Genomic DNA, 19,908 nt, shown 5'->3' with positions numbered 1-19,908 from the left:
TGAATATTGAATATTGGATAGTTGGTGAGTTGGTGTGGTACCACTTTCTTTGACATTTCTTTTGATTTTTATCTATTTAATTTTAATACAAGTCTCGTGTTTCTCAAGAAGGTATTAAAATGGGAAGATATTAAAATGTTAATGTGTTGATTAATATGTTGACATTATTGATGATATACTCAAGAGAAGTTGAATATTGGATAGTTGGTGGCTTGGTGTGGTGACACAATTGACATTTGTTTTGATATTGCTCTATTATAATACAAGTCTCATGTTTAAAATGTTAACTTATAGATTAATGGGTATACTTTCGCATGATTGATGATATGCTCAAATTCACTCAAGAAAATAAGTACCGACGACGCGTCAACGGATTTATAAGGGGTCAAGAGGGTTCCTTTTCGACCTTGTGATCGACCAAACTTTCTTTTAGTAGTTGCGTCTCGTTCGGTGGGCTTTTTATTTGTATAATTCATGTCACCTACAACTATCGGAAATGACAGATTAAATTTGCTACTACAAAACGGTTTTTATGATCATGCATGAGAGATAGTTGGGAGCCAAGCGGTATGAAGCGAGACTGGTGAACACCCCCCCCCCCCTCGTCGATACGTGCCAAAGCCTCTCCGAACAAGATTCCATCCCGAAGGCCAAGTCGCGACTTTTTAATTTTTAGATTTCGGAATGTTAGCTAGGTTTAACGAGTAGTATATTTTCATACACTAGTTCTTAATCATTCTCTCTCAAAGATTATCTGGTTAGTCAACCGGTAATAGAGATGATTCTCTCGATACCTCATGAATAGAAATAAGCTTAAAAACTTTTTTTCGATGTATTGCAATGGATAAATCCCAACCAAACTTAACTGTTACATATGTAAAACAGTGTGGGGTAAATGTTATGGCTCTCTAAAAGAGGCGTTATACCCTTGCCACGTCTCCAAGAACGCCCTAAACGCCATTACACACTTGGTTTTAGAGGCCGTTTGCCGACATCATTGCGAAGATCCTCATGGGTGTTAAAGGGCGTGAAGAAACACTAATCGACCCCGGCAGACTACGGATAATCTGGGGGTTAAATAGATGTTTCCCACGAGGGTTAGGTCCGGCAAAGATGGTTATTCTTCTGATGACCTGCAAAACAGACACCGTAAGCTCGTCACTGAGAAGGGGGGGTTCCTCCTTGTGACCACCCTCCGGTGTGAGAATCAGACTAGATTGCTCTGAATATAAGTGTATATTAAGAGATTGCTAGAGAAGATAAGATAATGAGATATCAGATAATGTCCTTACCATTCCAAGGTGTTGGAGTATTTATAGCCGAAGGTAGGTTTCCAAGAAGGTACAGCCGGCTGAATAGTATTCCTGTTCTACCAACAGTAGGCTACACACAAGCCATGCTGGTTGGTGGATAGGCTGCGGCCGATAGTGACAAGGCCGGCTGTATACTGTTCCTTTACTGCCGGCTATGCACTGTTCCACCAACTGTAGGCTACGCACGTCCCACCGTGAGGGTTGGTGAGTAGGCAGCGGCTAATAGTGACAAACAGTACTAGAGGGTGCTCCTCCTCGTACTGTTGTCGGTGAGCTGTCACCCTGTGATTGGTTCATGGGCTGTTTTGGTCAGATCGTCTATTTTGCCCATACCTTGGCAGGTATAGTACAAAAGATCTTCTAGAAGCATACGGACTGGCTCATTTGGGCGGGAGTATTCCCGCCTTGTTCATTCCTTCAGGTGACATTACTGAAGTATCAAGAGTTAGTGCCTTGTGCGTGTAGCCTTGCTATTAGTGCGGGTAGCCTTCTCTGATGGCTTGTATCCGCAGCTGCGGGAACAAGCGGGGTACTTCACCATTGGGAGGCTTTCCCTGCGGGAACAGCTGGCGTACTGCGCGTAAGGTCTTCTCTGGGCATGGTGGGTCCTGCGGAAGCAGTTGGTCCTTGCGCAGACGTCCCTATTCAAGGTGAGTCTTGCGGGTCCAACTGGGCTCTGCTGGGACCTACCTCTTCAGGGCGTTTGCCTTTTTTTTGTATAAATAATAGTTAATATATAAACAATCATTTATCTCCATCTCACCTAACAAACATATTTCATCGTATGTTAATATTTTTTAATGTAACATTTGAAAGCCCTTTTAGCCAGGAGCATTTCTTTATCTAAGGTGACGCTTACATAGAAAAATTTTTCAAAATAGGAAAAAACAAATAGGTGAAATGGTTTATAGGAGAGAGAAAGCATGTATTAGTAAAGTAGGAGATCCACCATTTGAAATGACGGATCTCAGACAAAACATGGGATCTGTCAGATCTTGTCTGGTGATGTGGACAACAACCAGGAGATCCGTCATTTCCAATGGCGGATCACAAATATTTTATTCGTGTTCCGCCATTTGAAATGGCGGATGTCAACTTTGGTGATCCTCCAGTTTGACTGGCAGGTCACAATTTCCAAAGTAGGATACCCCTATATGTAAAAGTGAATTTTAGTGGACATCCGTCATTTGAAATGGAATATGTCATCTTGACATCCGTCATTTCAAGTGGCAGATTATAAATAGTGACATCTGACTGATTTGACCACACCCCCTTTTTCTTTATATTATTAATTTACTTATTTGTTTTAATATATTAACGCTTTTTTTTAAATAAAGTGTGTATTATTAAGGTTTAAGAAAAAAGAAAAAGCATTTTTTATTTTATTATTTAGTAAATTCTAAATATCAATATTTAACAAAATATAAAATTTAATATTAAGCTATGATCTTTTCTTCTTCATCTTATTTTTCTTTCGGTTCTGTGGTTACATTCTTGCTGCAAGTTTGTGATACCCTTCATAGATTTGTTTATTTAAAAAGAAAAAGCATTTTTTTGTTAAATATTAAATTTTGTATTTTCTATTAAACAAAATAGAAAAAGTTTTTTAATAGATTTGTTTATTTAAAAAGAAAAAGCGTTTTTTGTATTAAATATTAAATATTAAACAAAAGAAAAAGTTTTTAATATTAATTTTTGTATTTTGTTAAATATTGATATTTAGAAATCACTAAATAATAAAAAGAAAAAAACGTTTTTTTTAAACCTTAATAATACACACTTTATTTAAAAAAACGTTAATATATTAAAACAAATAAGTAAATTAATAATATAAAGAAAAAGCGGGTGTGGTCAAATCAGTCAGATGTTACTATTCACATTCGCCATTTGAAATGGCGGATGTCAAGATGACATCTTTCATTTCAAATGGCGGATGTCCACTAAAACTCACTTTTACATATAGGGGTATCCTACTTTGAAAATTGTGACCTGTCAGTCAAATTGGCGGATCACCAAAGTTGACATCTGCCATTTTAAATGGCGGAACACGAATAAAATATTTGTGATCCGCCATTTGAAATGGCGGATCTCCTGGTTGTTGTCCACATCATCAGACAAGATCTGACAGATCCCATGTTTTGTCTGAGATCCGTCATTTCAAATGACGGATCTTCTACTTTCCTAATACATGCTTTTTCTCTCCTAAAAACCATTTCACCTCTTTGTTTTATTCTATTTTGAAAAAAATTTCCATTTACATATGATGTATTGCCCTTTTAGCACCGACCATTTTCTATCAGATTTATCTCCCTTCTAATACTTTCACTCATTTTTTACACTTTAAAAACTTAGAAACTGTACCGTTTGAATAAAAACTTTGGTATACAAGCAAAACAAAAGTCCAGAATCTTGACATGTAACGAAATTTGTAATGGTTTTGTGAGTTTTAAGTAAAAAGTGTCATCAGCTAGGCCCCATCTAAGAAAGGGTTGTGGGCACACTCACTGAACAGGTTTAATTATATAGTGTGTGCGACCATTTTTTAGTAAAAACTAAATAGTCTCACACCCCTCCCTCTAACGCAAGCACGGTGTAGTGTTCACCATGCTTCACCGCCAGGTAGTAGAGCCACGCCCAATCTCACAGAGGCATTAAGGACACTCTAACATGTAAACAGACACATTAAATTTGAGAAAACTTACATATAATGCACTGATTGATGGTCCGGTCTGACTCATTTAACCCAAATTTACTTTGTGTTCTTATGATATAAACCTACAAATTTAGAACGATTTTTTTTTCTCAATTGTGTATGTAACAATAACACTTAATCATAGCAAAATCACCGGTAACCGGTAGAGATTGAAAATTGAATATATGATGGATAGATCAACTGCTCGTTTCGGATACAGATTCACCACCGAAACAAACAGTCGGGCTGCGATTTTTAACCAAAGATACAGACACACCACTCCGGATAAGAAACCGTGTCTAAGATCACCACTCGAGACGTCAAAATCGAGCTAGCAAAGACAAATCGACTTTACTCAAAATCTATTAAGAAAAATTAACCAAAAGTTTTTTTAATATAAATCATCTGCCTTCCTTCCTTTCATCCAAAACATTTACATAGAAATCAAAATAACTGCCAATAACCCCACCCACTAACATTCAACCTACAAAGGTGGGTTTATTTAAGGGGGAAAAACAAATAAAAAAACATACTAAATAAAACAAACGACAATGTAAACTAAAAGAAAATAAACATGAAACTTTAAATTGCACAACTTGAAAATAAAATAGAGAATAGCATTGGGTAGGATTATAGCGGGTCTTCAGGTGTGGGTAAACATATGATCTTATTAACCCATTTCATAAACCAAAGCCGATTAACGTCACCACGAATATTCAACCCGACCCGGGTCAGGAGATGTCTCTCACTTAAATTATGTAATCTTTTATCCTGACTTTTTACATAAAATACTCAATTCACCGAGCTCATCAAACTCATATACAATAAACCCAAACCCTCAAATTTCATATAAGGTTCATGCCCACTTAGAAATTCAAATCCTCTATTTATAAGGAAGAAACTGAATTGGATCGGTTAAGTACCAAAACACAAGTAAAAAGAATCTAGAAGCTCACAACATTGTACTCATGCTATATCAAGCAACTAAAAACTACGTCACTCATGCTACGTATATTGCCGAACTCCTTGAGACTTGTAAGCAAACCAAACACACGGATATTACACCGAGTACGAACTAGGGATGAGCTCGGAATGGTACCGGTACCGGTAACGATCCCGAAAATCCTGTTCTAGAAAATTTGAAATATTTGGTACCGGTACCGAAATGTTCGGTTTTGTACTGGTAGTTCGTGTAAAATTCAGGAAATACCGATACCGTACCGATACAGAAAATTAAAAACTTGATATCGATTCGGTACCGAATCACTACCAAATCCTATACCGGTACCGAAATGCTCATCCAGACACTTCATAATCTAAATAATTTTTTATGTTTCTATATAATGGGTAAAAGGCCGGAAGTCCAGGCCCAGTATACATCGATCTGCAGACGAAACTTCAGTCATAGTAGGGGCCCTAGAAGCATCAAGACACTTCTTCATAATTCCAGGCTTCAACATTCTAGTGACCGTTACTTTAATTATTAAAGATTCATCATGAAAGTTCGTGAAGATCATCATCATCATCATCATCGTACTCAGTATATCCCACCAATAGCAATGCTATGGTAGGGTCTGAGGAGGGTAAGATGTAGACAGCCTTACCTCTATCCCATAGGGATAGAGAGGCTGCTTCCGGTGAGACCCCCGGCTCGATAGTAGTTTTGCATCAAGCCTTGGACATAAGGCACATAACACTCAATCATCGGGACACCGGCTGATTGGTGCATGTGCCCTTGTCTTTCGGCTATCAACGCCACCACATGATGCCTGATTAACCTTCCGCCACTTTTAACGTTATTTTCACGTGATTAGTAAAATAACGTCAAAATTAGTACAATTTTACTTTTACTTTCACGTGAAGATCCTATCCCAAATCTATATAAACCATTCCAACTCCTTGCATCCCATATCAATCAAACTCAACAACACAACAATCGAGTAACCAAATTTAGCAAGTAATTCTACTACATAATGTCGATCATCCCTAGCTTGTTCGGAGGCCGACGAAGCAGCGTCTTCGACCCGTTTTCCCTCGACATTTGGGACCCGATCAGCGACTTCCCGATTGCGAAACCGTCTGACGTGTCAAGGGAAACGTCTGCATTGGTGAACGCCCGTGTGGATTGGAAGGAAACACCCGAAGCTCACGTGTTCAAGGCGGATCTTCCCGGGATCAAGAAAGAGGAAGTGAAGGTGGAGGTCGAAGACGGAAACATATTACAAATAACGGGTGAGAGGAAGGTGGAAAAAGAAGATAAGAACGATAAATGGCATCGGGTTGAACGAAGCAGCGGGAAGTTCACAAGGAGGTTCAGGTTGCCCGAGAATGCTAAAATGGATCAGGTGAAGGCGGCCATGGAAAACGGGGTGCTTACGATTACAGTGCCTAAAGAACAAGTCAAGAAGCCCGAAGTCAAGTCTATTGAGATCTCTGGTTAGAGAACTTTTATGTATTTATCCGTGTGAAGTCTTTTTAGTATGTTTTTTCTGGGTGTGAAATGTGTGTTGGTCCATGATGAAAACACTTCCATGTAACTTTGAATCTTTGATGATGAATAAAATGTTCTTTAGCTTCTAATTAGAACTTATATATCATTTGGATCTTAATCTTATCTTAGTTTTGACGTTCCATTCTACTTTGTATTGTTGGCAATGACACAATGATAAAGAATATAAAGCCATTTAATATCACTTAAAAGAGCATAATTCACTACATATAATAGAAAAGGTTAAATCTTGCAACTATTTAACACATTTTATATAATTCAACAAAACCTCATAAAGGATTTCTAATTTTTTTCATACAAATTACAAATATTCACCTTTTTCAGAGGATCCTTGTTTGCTTCACTTTTCATTTCAATTCTTTTTGACTTCTTAAAGTCAGCATACATATATGGTTTATTTGCACTCCTAACCCCAATCCTTAAGCTTGTTCTTGTATACTTATTCTCGTAATAACATCAACAATTTCTATTTCTACATTTTTCATTTCATTGTTAATAAATAAAACTTTTATGCCTATTTATTCTGGCATCGCATTCTTTAAATAGCAAATTTATTAACATTTAACACAATCCAAGCTACATCTGGATAATGGGTAAGCGAGCAACAAGCTGCGCCGCTATCCCCTTTTGGATCGCAAAGCCAATATACTAAATATTAATCATTGGTTCTTCGGGCTCTGCGAGCCACTGTGACCTTCTGCACCCGCTCCAAAAACCGAACCACCTCAGGAGCTAGGGATCCAAATGTGTCGAAGGCGAATGGAATGAACACGTGCTGATTCTCCAAACACGCTGCCTCATGCTTAGCAGCCTTCCTAGATTCCGCCCCCAAAACCGCCTGTCTTGGAACGAAGCCACTGTCTCTCAACCCCACCAATGGAGACACCCCAGTGAGGTCGACACACGCATGAAGACACCCCAGTTAGTTTGTATTGAAAGGTTTAGGAAATAAGTGTTACCATACATATTTTCAATCTGTAACAACATGTTCCACAAATGAAAAACTAACATTAAACTATTAAAGTAGTAAAGCTTAAACTAACATTGATCAGTTCCGTTTACATAGCCAGTTCAACTAAGTTGAAATATCAAGAGGTGGAGTGCTGACGTGTGTGAATATATATATATAAATATTTAAGTAAAAGTTACACACAAATCGGGTTTTAAAATAGGTTTTCACCTACAACTAAACCACACACGAAAGGCAAGTATACCTATCGTTTGTAATAAAGTATCGATAAGAACCGAGTATCAATCCATGGACACGGCAACTTTCTAGTACTAAATCTTTGTAAATAACCAACCGAACAAATAAATCTTGATTTAAATATTTAACTAATTAAACTAGCATACAATGAAAACAAAGCAAGTAAAAATACAAGAAAAACAATCAATCCAACAAACTACCTTGACAAGAATCCACTCTACTAACATGACAAAATAGCAATGATATGGTAAAACATCATGAATCTAAACATAAATACTAGATTACAATAAAGCAACCTAATACTAGCAAATAATCATCATGATGGGTTTTCAATCAAGAGATAAACATAGACTAACTTGTTTGTCAAAACAACAAAGTCTCATAATCCAAGGAAAGCTAGCATGAACAACATTCTAACCACCTAAGATTACACTAAAATAGCCAAATTCATTAAATTAATATAAACTTATGAAACTTTAACTAGCAAGTCATCACCAAGTCAAGAATCATAACAACACTCATCAATTTTCCAATATTAAGTGTAGGGTTTCATACTCATCAATAATTATATAACCAAGTTAATTTTTACTAGTCATTCCTAACTTAGTAATATAAACAAAGATTTCATGAACATTCAAAGTTTACAAACAAGCATCTAGAACATAGTTTTCCAACATGAATGCCTAAACATTTGCAAAACTAACAAGGTTATATAACATAACAAGCATGAATACCATCAATATCAACTTATAAATTCAACCATATTCTTGAAAGAAAACCACTTTACCAAAATCATGCATAGATAATATATCACATTAATAAGAGTTTCAACATTGTCTAGATAGCAAAAGTAATTAGCCCATAAGACTTAATACAACTACAATCAAACTAGAAATAAGCTTACAAAACATGTTCAAGAACAAAGGAATGCAAACTAAGATCAAGCAAGGATTGAAGGATGGAATGATGAATCTTGTGTTGGTAGAAGCCTCCAAGAATCCCCAAAAATTGCTGCACTTGGTTGGGAGAGAATCCCCAAGACTCCACACACCAAAATGAAGTGAAAACAAGTGTTTATAAGCTTCTGGTCAAAGTGCATGGTCGTGCACTATTTTGGGTAAGTCAAACTTTCACTTTCGGCGGCTCAAAGTTGCAGGTTCCACAAAAGTGCACGGTCATGCCCAAAAAGTGCATAGTCGTGCATTTCCGGCACTAGCTAGTGCACTTTCAAAATTAATGTGTCTTGTCCTCGGCATCGGATAGTGAACGGGCTCGTGCACTCGGAAGTGCATGGTGGTGCACAAAAGTGCATGATGGTGCAGTTTCACTTTTGGCACGACAGTAGATGTGCACAGGTTCCAATAAAGGTGCATGGTCATGCACTTTCGTAGCATGGTCATGCACTTTGGCACGGTATCAGATGTGCACGGGTTCCTATAAAGGTGCACGGTGGTACACCAAAAGCGCATGATGGTGAAGCTTGGTCAGCATGGTCATACACTTCCTTAGCATGGTCATGCACCTGCAGCATGGTCATGCACTTTCTTAACATGGTCATGCACTTTGGGCAGATTCTTGATTTTTGTCCGAAAAACACCATCTTTTCATCGTTTCTTCGTCGGGCGGGCGCCCGGACCTGCAAATTCATAAATAACTCAATTAAGTACTAAATACAACGAATTTGCATGGAGTTTTACCAAAGTAGAAGGATAATTTGATGCTAAAATGTGTACACTTTGTGTTACATCAAGTGCCTTACCGGTCAAGCAGAATTAAAGATTCTGTGTACGAGCTTACATAAAATGAATCGCGTCTCCCTTCAATCCCTATGCCATTAAAGTGTTTTGACAAGGGTTCATAAGCTACAAGTGCATCTGAATCTTCATCGTAGTAGTTAGCGCCATCATAAGTTCACCATTCTTTCTAAACCCAAATGGCAAACTTGACGAATATGGTAACTCATACGGCATTCTAACGGTAAAATGCTTCTTAAACTGTTTTGAAAGGCCATTGCTCATCACCCACACTTCATATTTCTTGTTCATCGAACTCCCCTTAAGCACAGCAACCGAATCCTTTATATTACATAAAAACAACTCCATTGAATCATGGAGTGCTAACTTAGATGGAAGATATATTTCTCTAAACTCTTCAGTTGACAAATCAAATAAAACAAGAGATTTATATGCATCACCACCGACACATTTTATAGCAGCAAACCAGTAAATTAACCCGTTGATGGTTACTTGAGAGTGAGGCCATTTGAATTCAACGAAGTTATCAATGAAGCTGTTAGGTAGACTACCATGTGCCCGTCTCCAAACCCCATAGCTTAAAGTATAAACCATTACACTTTTCGTCTCCGCGTTATTAACTTTCACAGTTTTAGGGTCATTAGTCGCACAACAAACCCCAAAACCAAAAGTAGACGGATCTTCATCGGGCACGGCAATGGCAACTGATTTTGTAATCAACGGATTCCAAAGAACAGCCATCGGCGTTCCAAGTTCATATTCTAAATCATCTGGATCATGATAATAACCGAAGATACAAAACAAGCCGTGAGAGGTACCGACGACTAATGAATCATCCCTAAGTAGTAGGTTAACGGAGTGGGGGACAGTAAGGGAAACTTTGTGGTGGGGAAAAGTATTATCATCTACAATCGAAAAGTATGTTATCTGATCAGACGGATATTCGTACCTTATAATCAGCAAATGTTGCGGTTGATTATCATGGCTGCGAGCGATGTAATCAGAGATGGAATCAGAGGAATCGATTACTGACTTCCATGGTGATGTAATAGAATCTCAAAAATAAATATGCTATGAATATATTTAATTAATTATCATCTTAATTCAAATGATTAGGATTTTTATTAACGTATCCAGGTATTTTCAAAAAAACGGGTTATGTCCGAGTTAATTATTTAATGTTTAGCTCACCAACTAGATTGTCATATATATTTACAACTTGATTGTTTATTACATATCAACATGTTTGATGTGTTTAGATAAATGGACAATGTTTAATTCCAGGATTTTTAGTGTGTTTGGATGAGGTTGGCGTTTTTAACACGAATACAAATACATATTGTTTTTAGGTTTCACATTTCAACTCATCAGCTGGTAACTCAACATGATTGACACCCTAATTTTTATCGTCACTTTATTCTGCTTGTATTAAATAAGTATCTCCTATTTTCAGCTGGAAAGATATATGAAATGATTCTATAAGATTGAAATACAAATTTTGTCTTTGAAAAAGTTTAATTTAAGACGGTGTTATTTAAGAAGTAGTTTCAAACAATAGAATATACATAATCACAATATGTTTGGAGAAATCAAGATGAAGTGGTTTATGTATAAAACTTTTTCACTACTCATATTATCAATTAGCAAATGATACCGACTGTCAGTATCGAACAGGTACCGGTGAATTGAGAATCGTCAGCATCAATTCGGTACCAACGTTTTGAGGTTTCAGGATTGATACGGTACCGATATTTTCCTAATTTTTCGTCTTCGATACCAGTAACGTGCCTTACCTAGTATATTCGATACCAGTACATATATGAAGATTTTGTAGGAAGTGGTTCACTTTTAGTTAAGATAATAATAAAATTATAATAACGATACTCTCGTTAATATTGGGAAATTCACTTAGTACAATACCGTTTACAAAAGTACATAAAAAGAATATAAAATGCAAATTTATATACCGAAATGATTCAATCCATATCTTACTAGGAGTGCTTCCATAAGCTTTCTTTTAGCATCCATGTCACGAGTCTTCATCACTTGAGTCTTCAACAAATGTTTCTTCAAAACAACAATTTGTTTATTGAAATTGGGTAACGGTTTTGGTTGAGGATCGTGTTAGACACGGGGGCCCTTAAAACAGATTTCGTGCCTACTCTCAAGCGCGTCTGTTTCCCAGGGTACAACAACCGGAACAGTATGTGTACTGCCGGAGATGGCCACGAACCCGAGGAAGTCACCGGCTATATTGGTGTTTATCAAGATGTAGGAAAATTTGTTGAAGTTGTTTGACATAAGTATAGAGAGTGCTCCTCTCTAAATTTTGTCATGAGTGTGTGTAAGTGACTCCAAAATTTTTTTAAGTGCTATTACAACATGAACCAACAAGTTCATTATATACTTACACAAAATGAGAAATACTCAACCAAAATTAATATGTCATAAAAAATAAAATTAATTTAGTCATAAAGAAAATAATTAATCTTGTAATAAACTTGAAATTAATTATTCTAATTAACATGGTTAAATACTTTTAATTAGATTTAAGTGGTGAATCAAAACCATCATATTTATTCATGACATGAGTTGAAACAAACTATTTGACCAGGTCCAAACAACTGTTCGCAACAGTCCGTTATGCAGGCGCGACACTCATGCGCTCCTACGTGGGACACGATGTCAAAGATAAATCCAATTTTCTATTCTTTGGTTATTCCAACCATACAACTTTGAGCATTGATATTCAGTCATCTAAGCTCCGTTTTAAACACTCAAATCAATATTTATACAACACATATATAAATATATTATTCATGTTCAAAGTTAGTGAAAAACCCATTTTCACTAATAAATTTTTCCAACAGATTTTTGGGTAACGGCATCAAACTCATCTCTATTATCAATCACAACCATATCAATAACCAGTAGGCCTTTTTATATGCAATTAATTCAATTCATGGTTATTTTAGTTTTCTTTTTCTATGTTTGTGCAATGTTGTTGTCGTTGGTTTTAGGTGATAAATTTATGGAAACCTATAAACTGAAAGTATGTTATGTCAATGTTCCACGGAGTGATGTTGCTCGTAAGTTGTAAGTAGTAAACCACCGAAACAGGCCCGGCCCGGCCCGGCCCGGCCCAGCCCAGCTTACAATTTAATCATGTTTCATCAAATGGGCCCACAGAAGAATCAAGACGTTTCTTCAAGATTCCAGCGACCACACATTTTATTCTTAAAAGATTCATCATGAAAGTTCGTAAAGATTCTACCCGAATCTATATAAACCGTTACTACTCCCTATATCCCATATAATCAAACTCACAAAAACAACAATCGAATCAGCTCAATATATACCTTACATTCTTACAATCAAGTAACCAAATCCAGAAATTCAATTCCATTACAAAATGTCGATCATCCCTAGCTTGTTCGGAGGCCGACGAAGCAGCGTCTTCGACCCGTTTTCCCTCGACATTTGGGACCCGCTCAGCGACTTCCCAATTACGAAACCCTCCGATGTGTCAAGGGAAACATCTGCATTGGTGAACGCCCGTGTGGATTGGAAGGAAACACCCTAAGCTCACGTGTTCAAGGCGGATCTTCCGGGTATCAAGAAAGAGGAAGTGAAGGTGGAGGTCGAAGACGGAAACATTTTACAAATAACCGGGGAGAGGAAGGTGGAGAAAGAAGATAAGAACGATAAATGGCATCGTGTTGAACGAAGCAGCGGGAAGTTTACAAGGAGGTTCAGATTGCCAGAGAATGCTAAAATGGATCAGGTGAAGGCGGCTATGGAGAACGGGGTGCTTACGATTACAGCGCCTAAAGAACAAGTCAAGAAGCCTGATGTCAAGTCTATTGAAATCTCCGGTTAAGAAAAGTTTTATGAATTTACTTGTATCTAATATGGTTTTCTTGGGTGTGAAGTGTTTTGTAACCTTGATAATGAATAAAATGCCTTTTTAGCTTCTAAATCAGATTCAACATTACTAATTTACTATGGCTAAAATGTGTTACATGTAATGTCTAACATAAGTTGTACTTTTGTGTAAAACTTTGATAATGATGAATAAAATGCTTGTTTATTTATTGTAATAACTGGTTTCAAATTTACAATTATTTATAATGATAAAATGAATTCAACCAAATCATTCAAAGATCTACGTGAAGAACCATCATGGCTAATTGCAAGTTTAACATTTTCTTGAATCTCTATAGCTCTCTCCCTCATTTCTTTATCCACCAAAAGTCTTCTAATTGCACCTTCAATTTCTGTTTTCTCCACCACAATATCTATACCAATCTTCCACACATAACGCAAATACCTAGCATTTAAAAACTGGTCCACTATAAATGGTTGGCACAACAATGGAACCCCTTCATAAACACTTTCCAAAATGGAATTCCAACCACAATGGCTCCAAAATCCTCCAACCGCGTTATGCGCTAAAACCTCCTTCTGGGGTGCCCATTTTACTATCAAGCCTCTCACCTTCATCTTAGTCACTAAACCTTCTTCAAAAAATCGAACCATTCGTACCCATGAACCGAACCTGGTCAAACCACCCATAGGATCCCATGCCATTTCAGTTGCAACCTTTTCATCCACGTTAGCTACGCTTCCTAAGCTCACATAAATAACTGATTTGGGTTCTTGTTTATCTAGCCATGTGATGCAACTTGCATCCTCTTCAAGAAAGCTAGTGGAACCCATTGTGACCGTTTTGTGCAACGGACCGATGGAAAAAATTGGAACTTTGTATTCTTGGCGGATTTGGGTCAGTGCTGATGGTTCAAGAAATTCAGTGGCGTTCCAAATGAAGGCAGAAGGGGGTGTATCGGGGGTGATCCCCTTGGCCGATTCGATCGCGTCTTGTATTGGCAAGCCAATCAAAGGTAGATCTTTGTATCTGAAGGAATTGAGCTCTGGAACTATTTCCTGCATTAAAGAATCTTCAAGAACAAAAACAAATGGATTGTTACACTGTTGTAGCTGGTCTAATGCATTCAGATGAGGTTTATATATAAATATATACAGTGGCAAAGCTTGGACTAATCAAGACACCGGGCGCCAAACTCAAAATATATTTATATATAGATATATAATTGAGGGGGCGATTTCAAATTTTCGTCCGAAAGCGGCTAAATGTACACCACGTATAAACATTTTTGGTTGATAAACGAATAAATTTATACAACTGCATAAAAAACAGGGGGCCTGGGCCACCCCTGGCCCTAAGTATACTTCGTCACTGTATATAAAATTGTGTCTCTATACTAGATAGATTGAGCTAAAAACTTAGACTGGTAACAAAAAACCTTAAGCAAGTCTATTCGAGTTTAAGCTAGAGTACGAGACTACCGGAAACTCGTTTAACAAACGAGCTCTAATACAAACCTTTATATGAATATATATAACAAGTTATATTTAATATCTTATAAAATATAATTATTGATATGTGGGTAAAAGTATGTGCATTAAGGGTTCTATATTGTGTGTTTTACTTGTTTATATGTATCGAACACAAATACTTTGATAGGTTTTATGTTTACAAGTGTGTGTGGAGCTTAACGGAGCTTAAAGAAGCTAATTTGGAGTATTCATGATGGATTGGAAATGAAGGTAATGATCTATGAGATGATAGAGAATTGAAATATGAAGACGTGGCCGTAAACGGGGAGGAAAACGGAGTTGAAACGAAGATTTTATGAAGAAAACAGTTTTGGGCTGGCAAGACCGTAAAGCAGAGTTGTCTGACCGTAAGCTACGGTGGCCAGACCGTAGCTTATGGTCTGGTCTGACAAAAAAAGTGATTTTGGTGATTTTCTTCCATATTTAAGGCCCAAAAACCCTAATATCGATATCATCTAATCATAATCAGTCTTGGGACTTCTTGGAGGCCATCAAACACCATCCTAACACCTACCAATCAACACAATCATCCATGTTCTCATCATCTCAACCAAGAATCATGTAACATCCTAAAATTTATAATGTTAAATAAAGAAAGTTACGTTTAGTGATTTCGCGTTATTAATTAATTAATGTCGAGTAAAGAACGGATCATGGACTTAGATTAATTAAGATGGGTTAAATGAAAATGGGCCTTAGGTCCATGGGCTTTAAGGGATATAAATATCCCCTAAACCAACCTAAAACCCTAAACCCTCATTTCATTTCCATCATAATCTCTACACACTCAAAAACACACACATACACTACACAATATTCGGCCGAGAGAGAGAGAGACATCCGAGACCAAGAATCAAGCCGACCATTATTAGATCTTCAATATACGAGATAACCAAGCAAACCGTGACCACACAGAACGTATAAAAGGTATGTTCTTGACCTTTAAAGTTTACGTTTTGTTGAACGTTTAGCCTTTTGAATGTCCTTAAGCTTAAAGATCCAAGCTTTATAGTATATACGGGATATATATACGACCGAAAATGGTTAGGGAACGTTAGTGGGTGATGTCGAACCATAACAAGGGTATTAAAATCGCCAAAATGCTTGATAAAAACCAAACCCGTAGCTGAACTGGGCAACTTCGCCTGCAAACTGATAACTTCGCCTTCAAAGCTTAACTTCGCCTTCAAAGCTTAACTTCGACTACGGCCAAGTTCGCCTAACTGGTAACTTCGCCTAAGGCGAAGTTCTCCTAATTGATAACTTCGCCTAAGGCCAAATTCGCCTAAGTGATAACTTCGCCTACGGCCAAGTTCGCCTAACTGATAACTTCGCCTAAGGCCAAGTTCGCCTAGGGGTTGTGTGCATACTCGATATGTTTGTTAATATCGACCCCAGCCAGGGGCTCTGCCCCTTGGACCCTGCTAGGGGCTGCCGCCCCTAGACCCCGCTGCCAGGGGCGCTGCCCCCGGACCCCCGTTCGTTGTGGGTCATATAAAGATAGAAATACAACATGAGTAGTAGTAGTTAATTGATACGTGTAAATATTATACAGTTAGCCGTGCACAGCTCAAGAAGGGAATAACTATTAACGGAGAGCGTAATAGGATTCAGGTGAGTTTCTAGCCCCATTTATGTGTTATGTTTTCGGGGCTGTGTGCATACTCGATATGTTTGTTAATACGCTTATCCTAAGAGATAAGTGTATGCCTTATGTGAATAATGTGATATGTATGAATGATGGCTTGACGGTACGTGAACGATCTTCGGATATTGCACGTACTGTCAGGTTGTAACGCTAAGTATAAGGTAAGTATGATATGTATGCTTATGTGTATGAATGTGATAAAGTTAATAAAAAAGGAAAGGATGGTTGTATGGTTACGAAGAGGGTACCGGGCCCTAATAATACTCGAGGTATGATGTATGGTTGTATGGTAACGAAGAGGGAATCGAACCCTACTAATATTCGAGAACTAGGGAACCGAACCCTACTAATATTCGAGGTAAGAGAGTACCGAGCCCTAATAATACTCGAGGTATGATGTATGGTTGTAAGGTAACGAAGAGGGAATCGAACCCTACTAATATTCGAGAACTAGGGAACCGAACCCTACTAATATTCGAGGTAAGAGGGTACCGAGCCCTAATAATACTCGAGGTATGATGTATGGTTGTATGGTAACGAAGAGGGAATCGAACCCTACTAATATTCGAGAACTAGAGAACCGAACCCTACTAATATTCGAGGAAAGAGGGTACCGAGCCCTAATAATACTCGAGGAAGGAGGGTACCGAGCCCTAATAATACTCGAGGAAGGAGGGTACCGAGCCCCAATAATACTCGAGGAAGGAGGGTACCGAGCCCTAATAATACTCGAGGAATGTAGGGCGTAATGCTCTTTATAACGTAAGATATGAAAGTAGGTTAATACAAAAGAAAGTATGAAAGTATGAAAGTATGAATGAAAGAATATAAGTTTATGTGTATTGTATAGTGTATGATTAACTAGAACTCATTCAGCGTAGCTGACTTTTAGTATGCACGCAGGTGAGTAGGATGAGGCAGCTCGCTTGAGGAGACACGTGGCACTGAATAAGAGGCTGGCATCGGAAGACTCAAGACGTTTAAGTTTAATGTTTCGTTTATTTTGAAAGACAAAATGATGTTTTAAGACAAGACGTGTTTTGTTATGAAATGTTTTATGAAAGCTTTTATATTCCGCGAATGTTTTAATTAACTCTGATATTTAGAACTGCGTTTATGAGTAAATCCAACACGAAAGTAGGGCTACCGGTAACGGGGCCTTACAAATCAAGATCTTCAAGATGCATATGCTAGGCTAAAGCCTTTGTGACCATCTCCGGGCGTAGGGTTGTGTTTGTAAGCAAGACCTTTTGGTATTTTGAACCTTAATATTGGATTTGGATTTGGTTAATCATTCGGTTAGTTGAATCTTTACATTTGTTTATGCATTCAACAGTTTTTCGTAATTGAATGTTTTGTGTTTTTATCAATTTATTGATTTGTGATCATCAACTTTTAGGATTAAGTTCTTTGAGTCATTGGCCCGTTTATCATTTACCATTAAATCACTTACATTTATCAAACCTTAAAACTAGTAATCAATTAGATTATTATTCAGCTATGCCAATTGTACAGATTAAGTTTTGACAATCAGCAGAACCAAATATTTAGTCTTTTGCTTATTAATTCAGATAAAGAGATTTCCAAATAGGTTTAATTACTTGTCCAACTTGCTTCACAACCCGAAACCTGAAGATTGGTTATTTTCTCATAACTGTTTACAAATCAAAGTAACATTGTGTTTGCTTAACAAATCTTTTAAACCGCTTGACATCGTTTGTTCACTTAGTTTAATATTTTATAAATTATGAACTTTATTTGCACTTTCCACTGATTCCTTGTGGAGACGACCTTACTTACCCATACTAGTTATAGGTATTTAAGTTTTATAAATACTTGTTTTTGATTAGAGCACGACATCTACATCAAGTATAAGTAAAACTATTTTTGGATTTATAAATATTATCAAATAACTAAACAATATATATATATATATGTATAATATATTAACATTGGAAATTACCATGCACGGGAAATCGGCCTTCTCGGTGGAGCTGAAGGATAATCTTGTATGTCAGAGAGAAAGCCGCATTGCTGCTATTCATGATGATGGACGGTAGGCCGAGATCAACGGCCACCGATCCTCCAAACACCATGAGGATATCATATATTATAACCACTGATTCCTCTTTCATGATCTGAACAAGATGTTCCCTTAGATGCGGTTTGCAGTTATTGTTCAGAGCTTGCAGGAACCCTTGGAAGCTAGTAAAGCTGCCTGGGCCCGATGAGTTGTCGGGCAAAGGGAGGAATATGAAATCAGGATGATTGGAAGAGTCCGGTGAATTGAACTCCGGGTGAGCAATGGTTATTGAGAACCCTTTGGAATGAAGGTAGGTGCCGAGTTGGAGCATGGGCGTCATGTGGCCTTGAAACGGGCTTGCTACCATCACTATTCGCCAACGTCTCTCGGACATCGTTGGTTGTATCAAACGTCGTAAGATATATAATGTCTGTGTTCTTATTTGAAAATGGCAACTTCATATGTTACTCTTGCAACTATTTATTATCTTGTGGAAGTTGAATGTTGAGTATTGGATGCTTGCTGACTTGGTGTGGTACTGCTTTCTTTGAAATTTGTTTTGATTTTTTATCTATTTAAGAGCATTCCCATCCCATCTCCCATAATTACGTGAGGGGAATTGGTAAATTATAGGGCAAGGTTTTGAATGATTGTGAGTGTAAATTATAGGGTGGAGAAAGAAATGTAGTGTTTTTTTGTAAATTTGGGGAAACATTTGGGGAAAATTGTTTGCCCCTATTTATTTTTTAATATTTGTTAGATTGGTTGTCAGTAGATGAGAGAGAAAACTGTAATGATAAAAGTATTATTTAATTAAACAGGAAAGAGAGATGTAGTGTTTTGTAGTGTAATTATAGAGATAGAGAAGAACGGGATATGAATGCTCTAATACAAGCCTCATGTTTCTCAAGAAGATATTAAAATGTTGACGTGTAGATTAATATATAGATTTTCACATGATTGATGATATACTCAAGAGAAGTTGAATATTGAATAGTTGGTGACTTGGTGTGGTGACACTTTAATTGACATTTTTTTTTATCTATATATTATAATGCAAGTCTCAATTTACTCAACAAGATATTAAAATGTTGTATAGATTAATATGTATACATTCACACGATTGATGATATGCTCAAGTTCACTCAAGAAGATAAGCATCGACAGATTTATAAGGGGCCGAGAGGGTTCCTTCTCGACATTGTGGCCGACCAAACTTTCTTTTAGCCGTGGTGTCTCGTTTGGTGGGCTTTTTATTTGTATAACCATGTCACCTACTACTCTATGAAGTGGTAGATTAAAGTTGCTATTGCAAAATAAAATTTCATTAGTCAATGCATATAC

The 19,908-nt window shown here is 37.3% G+C and overlaps 2 protein-coding genes and 2 pseudogenes across 2 annotated transcripts; 2 read left to right on the top strand and 2 right to left on the bottom strand.

Annotated features, from left to right (window-relative positions):
• The first annotated feature begins 5,893 nt into the window (after positions 1–5,893).
• On the top strand, positions 5,894–6,574 carry LOC143544074 (17.3 kDa class I heat shock protein-like). Its single transcript, XM_077036235.1, has one exon. It carries the CDS (start codon positions 5,979–5,981, stop codon positions 6,444–6,446), a length of 468 nt encoding a protein of 155 aa, XP_076892350.1. The 5' UTR covers positions 5,894–5,978; the 3' UTR covers positions 6,447–6,574.
• A 3,009-nt stretch (positions 6,575–9,583) lies between these two features.
• On the bottom strand, positions 9,584–10,216 carry LOC143544029 (F-box protein At3g61340-like). Its single transcript, XM_077036209.1, has one exon. It carries the CDS (start codon positions 10,214–10,216, stop codon positions 9,584–9,586), a length of 633 nt encoding a protein of 210 aa, XP_076892324.1.
• A 2,636-nt stretch (positions 10,217–12,852) lies between these two features.
• Positions 12,853–13,375, top strand: LOC143544043 (17.3 kDa class I heat shock protein-like; annotated as a pseudogene).
• A 225-nt stretch (positions 13,376–13,600) lies between these two features.
• Positions 13,601–18,980, bottom strand: LOC143544075 (UDP-glycosyltransferase 76H1-like; annotated as a pseudogene).
• Between the last annotated feature and the right edge of the window lie 928 nt (positions 18,981–19,908).

The sequence above is a fragment of the Bidens hawaiensis genome, unplaced genomic scaffold, assembly GCF_021521415.1.
Source record: "Bidens hawaiensis isolate Kalapana, Puna unplaced genomic scaffold, B.hawaiensis_p1.1 tig00013426_1, whole genome shotgun sequence".
NCBI lineage: Eukaryota > Viridiplantae > Streptophyta > Magnoliopsida > Asterales > Asteraceae > Bidens > Bidens hawaiensis.
Note: the sequence above shows the minus strand (reverse complement) of the source record. Positions and strands in the feature narration are given on the sequence as shown.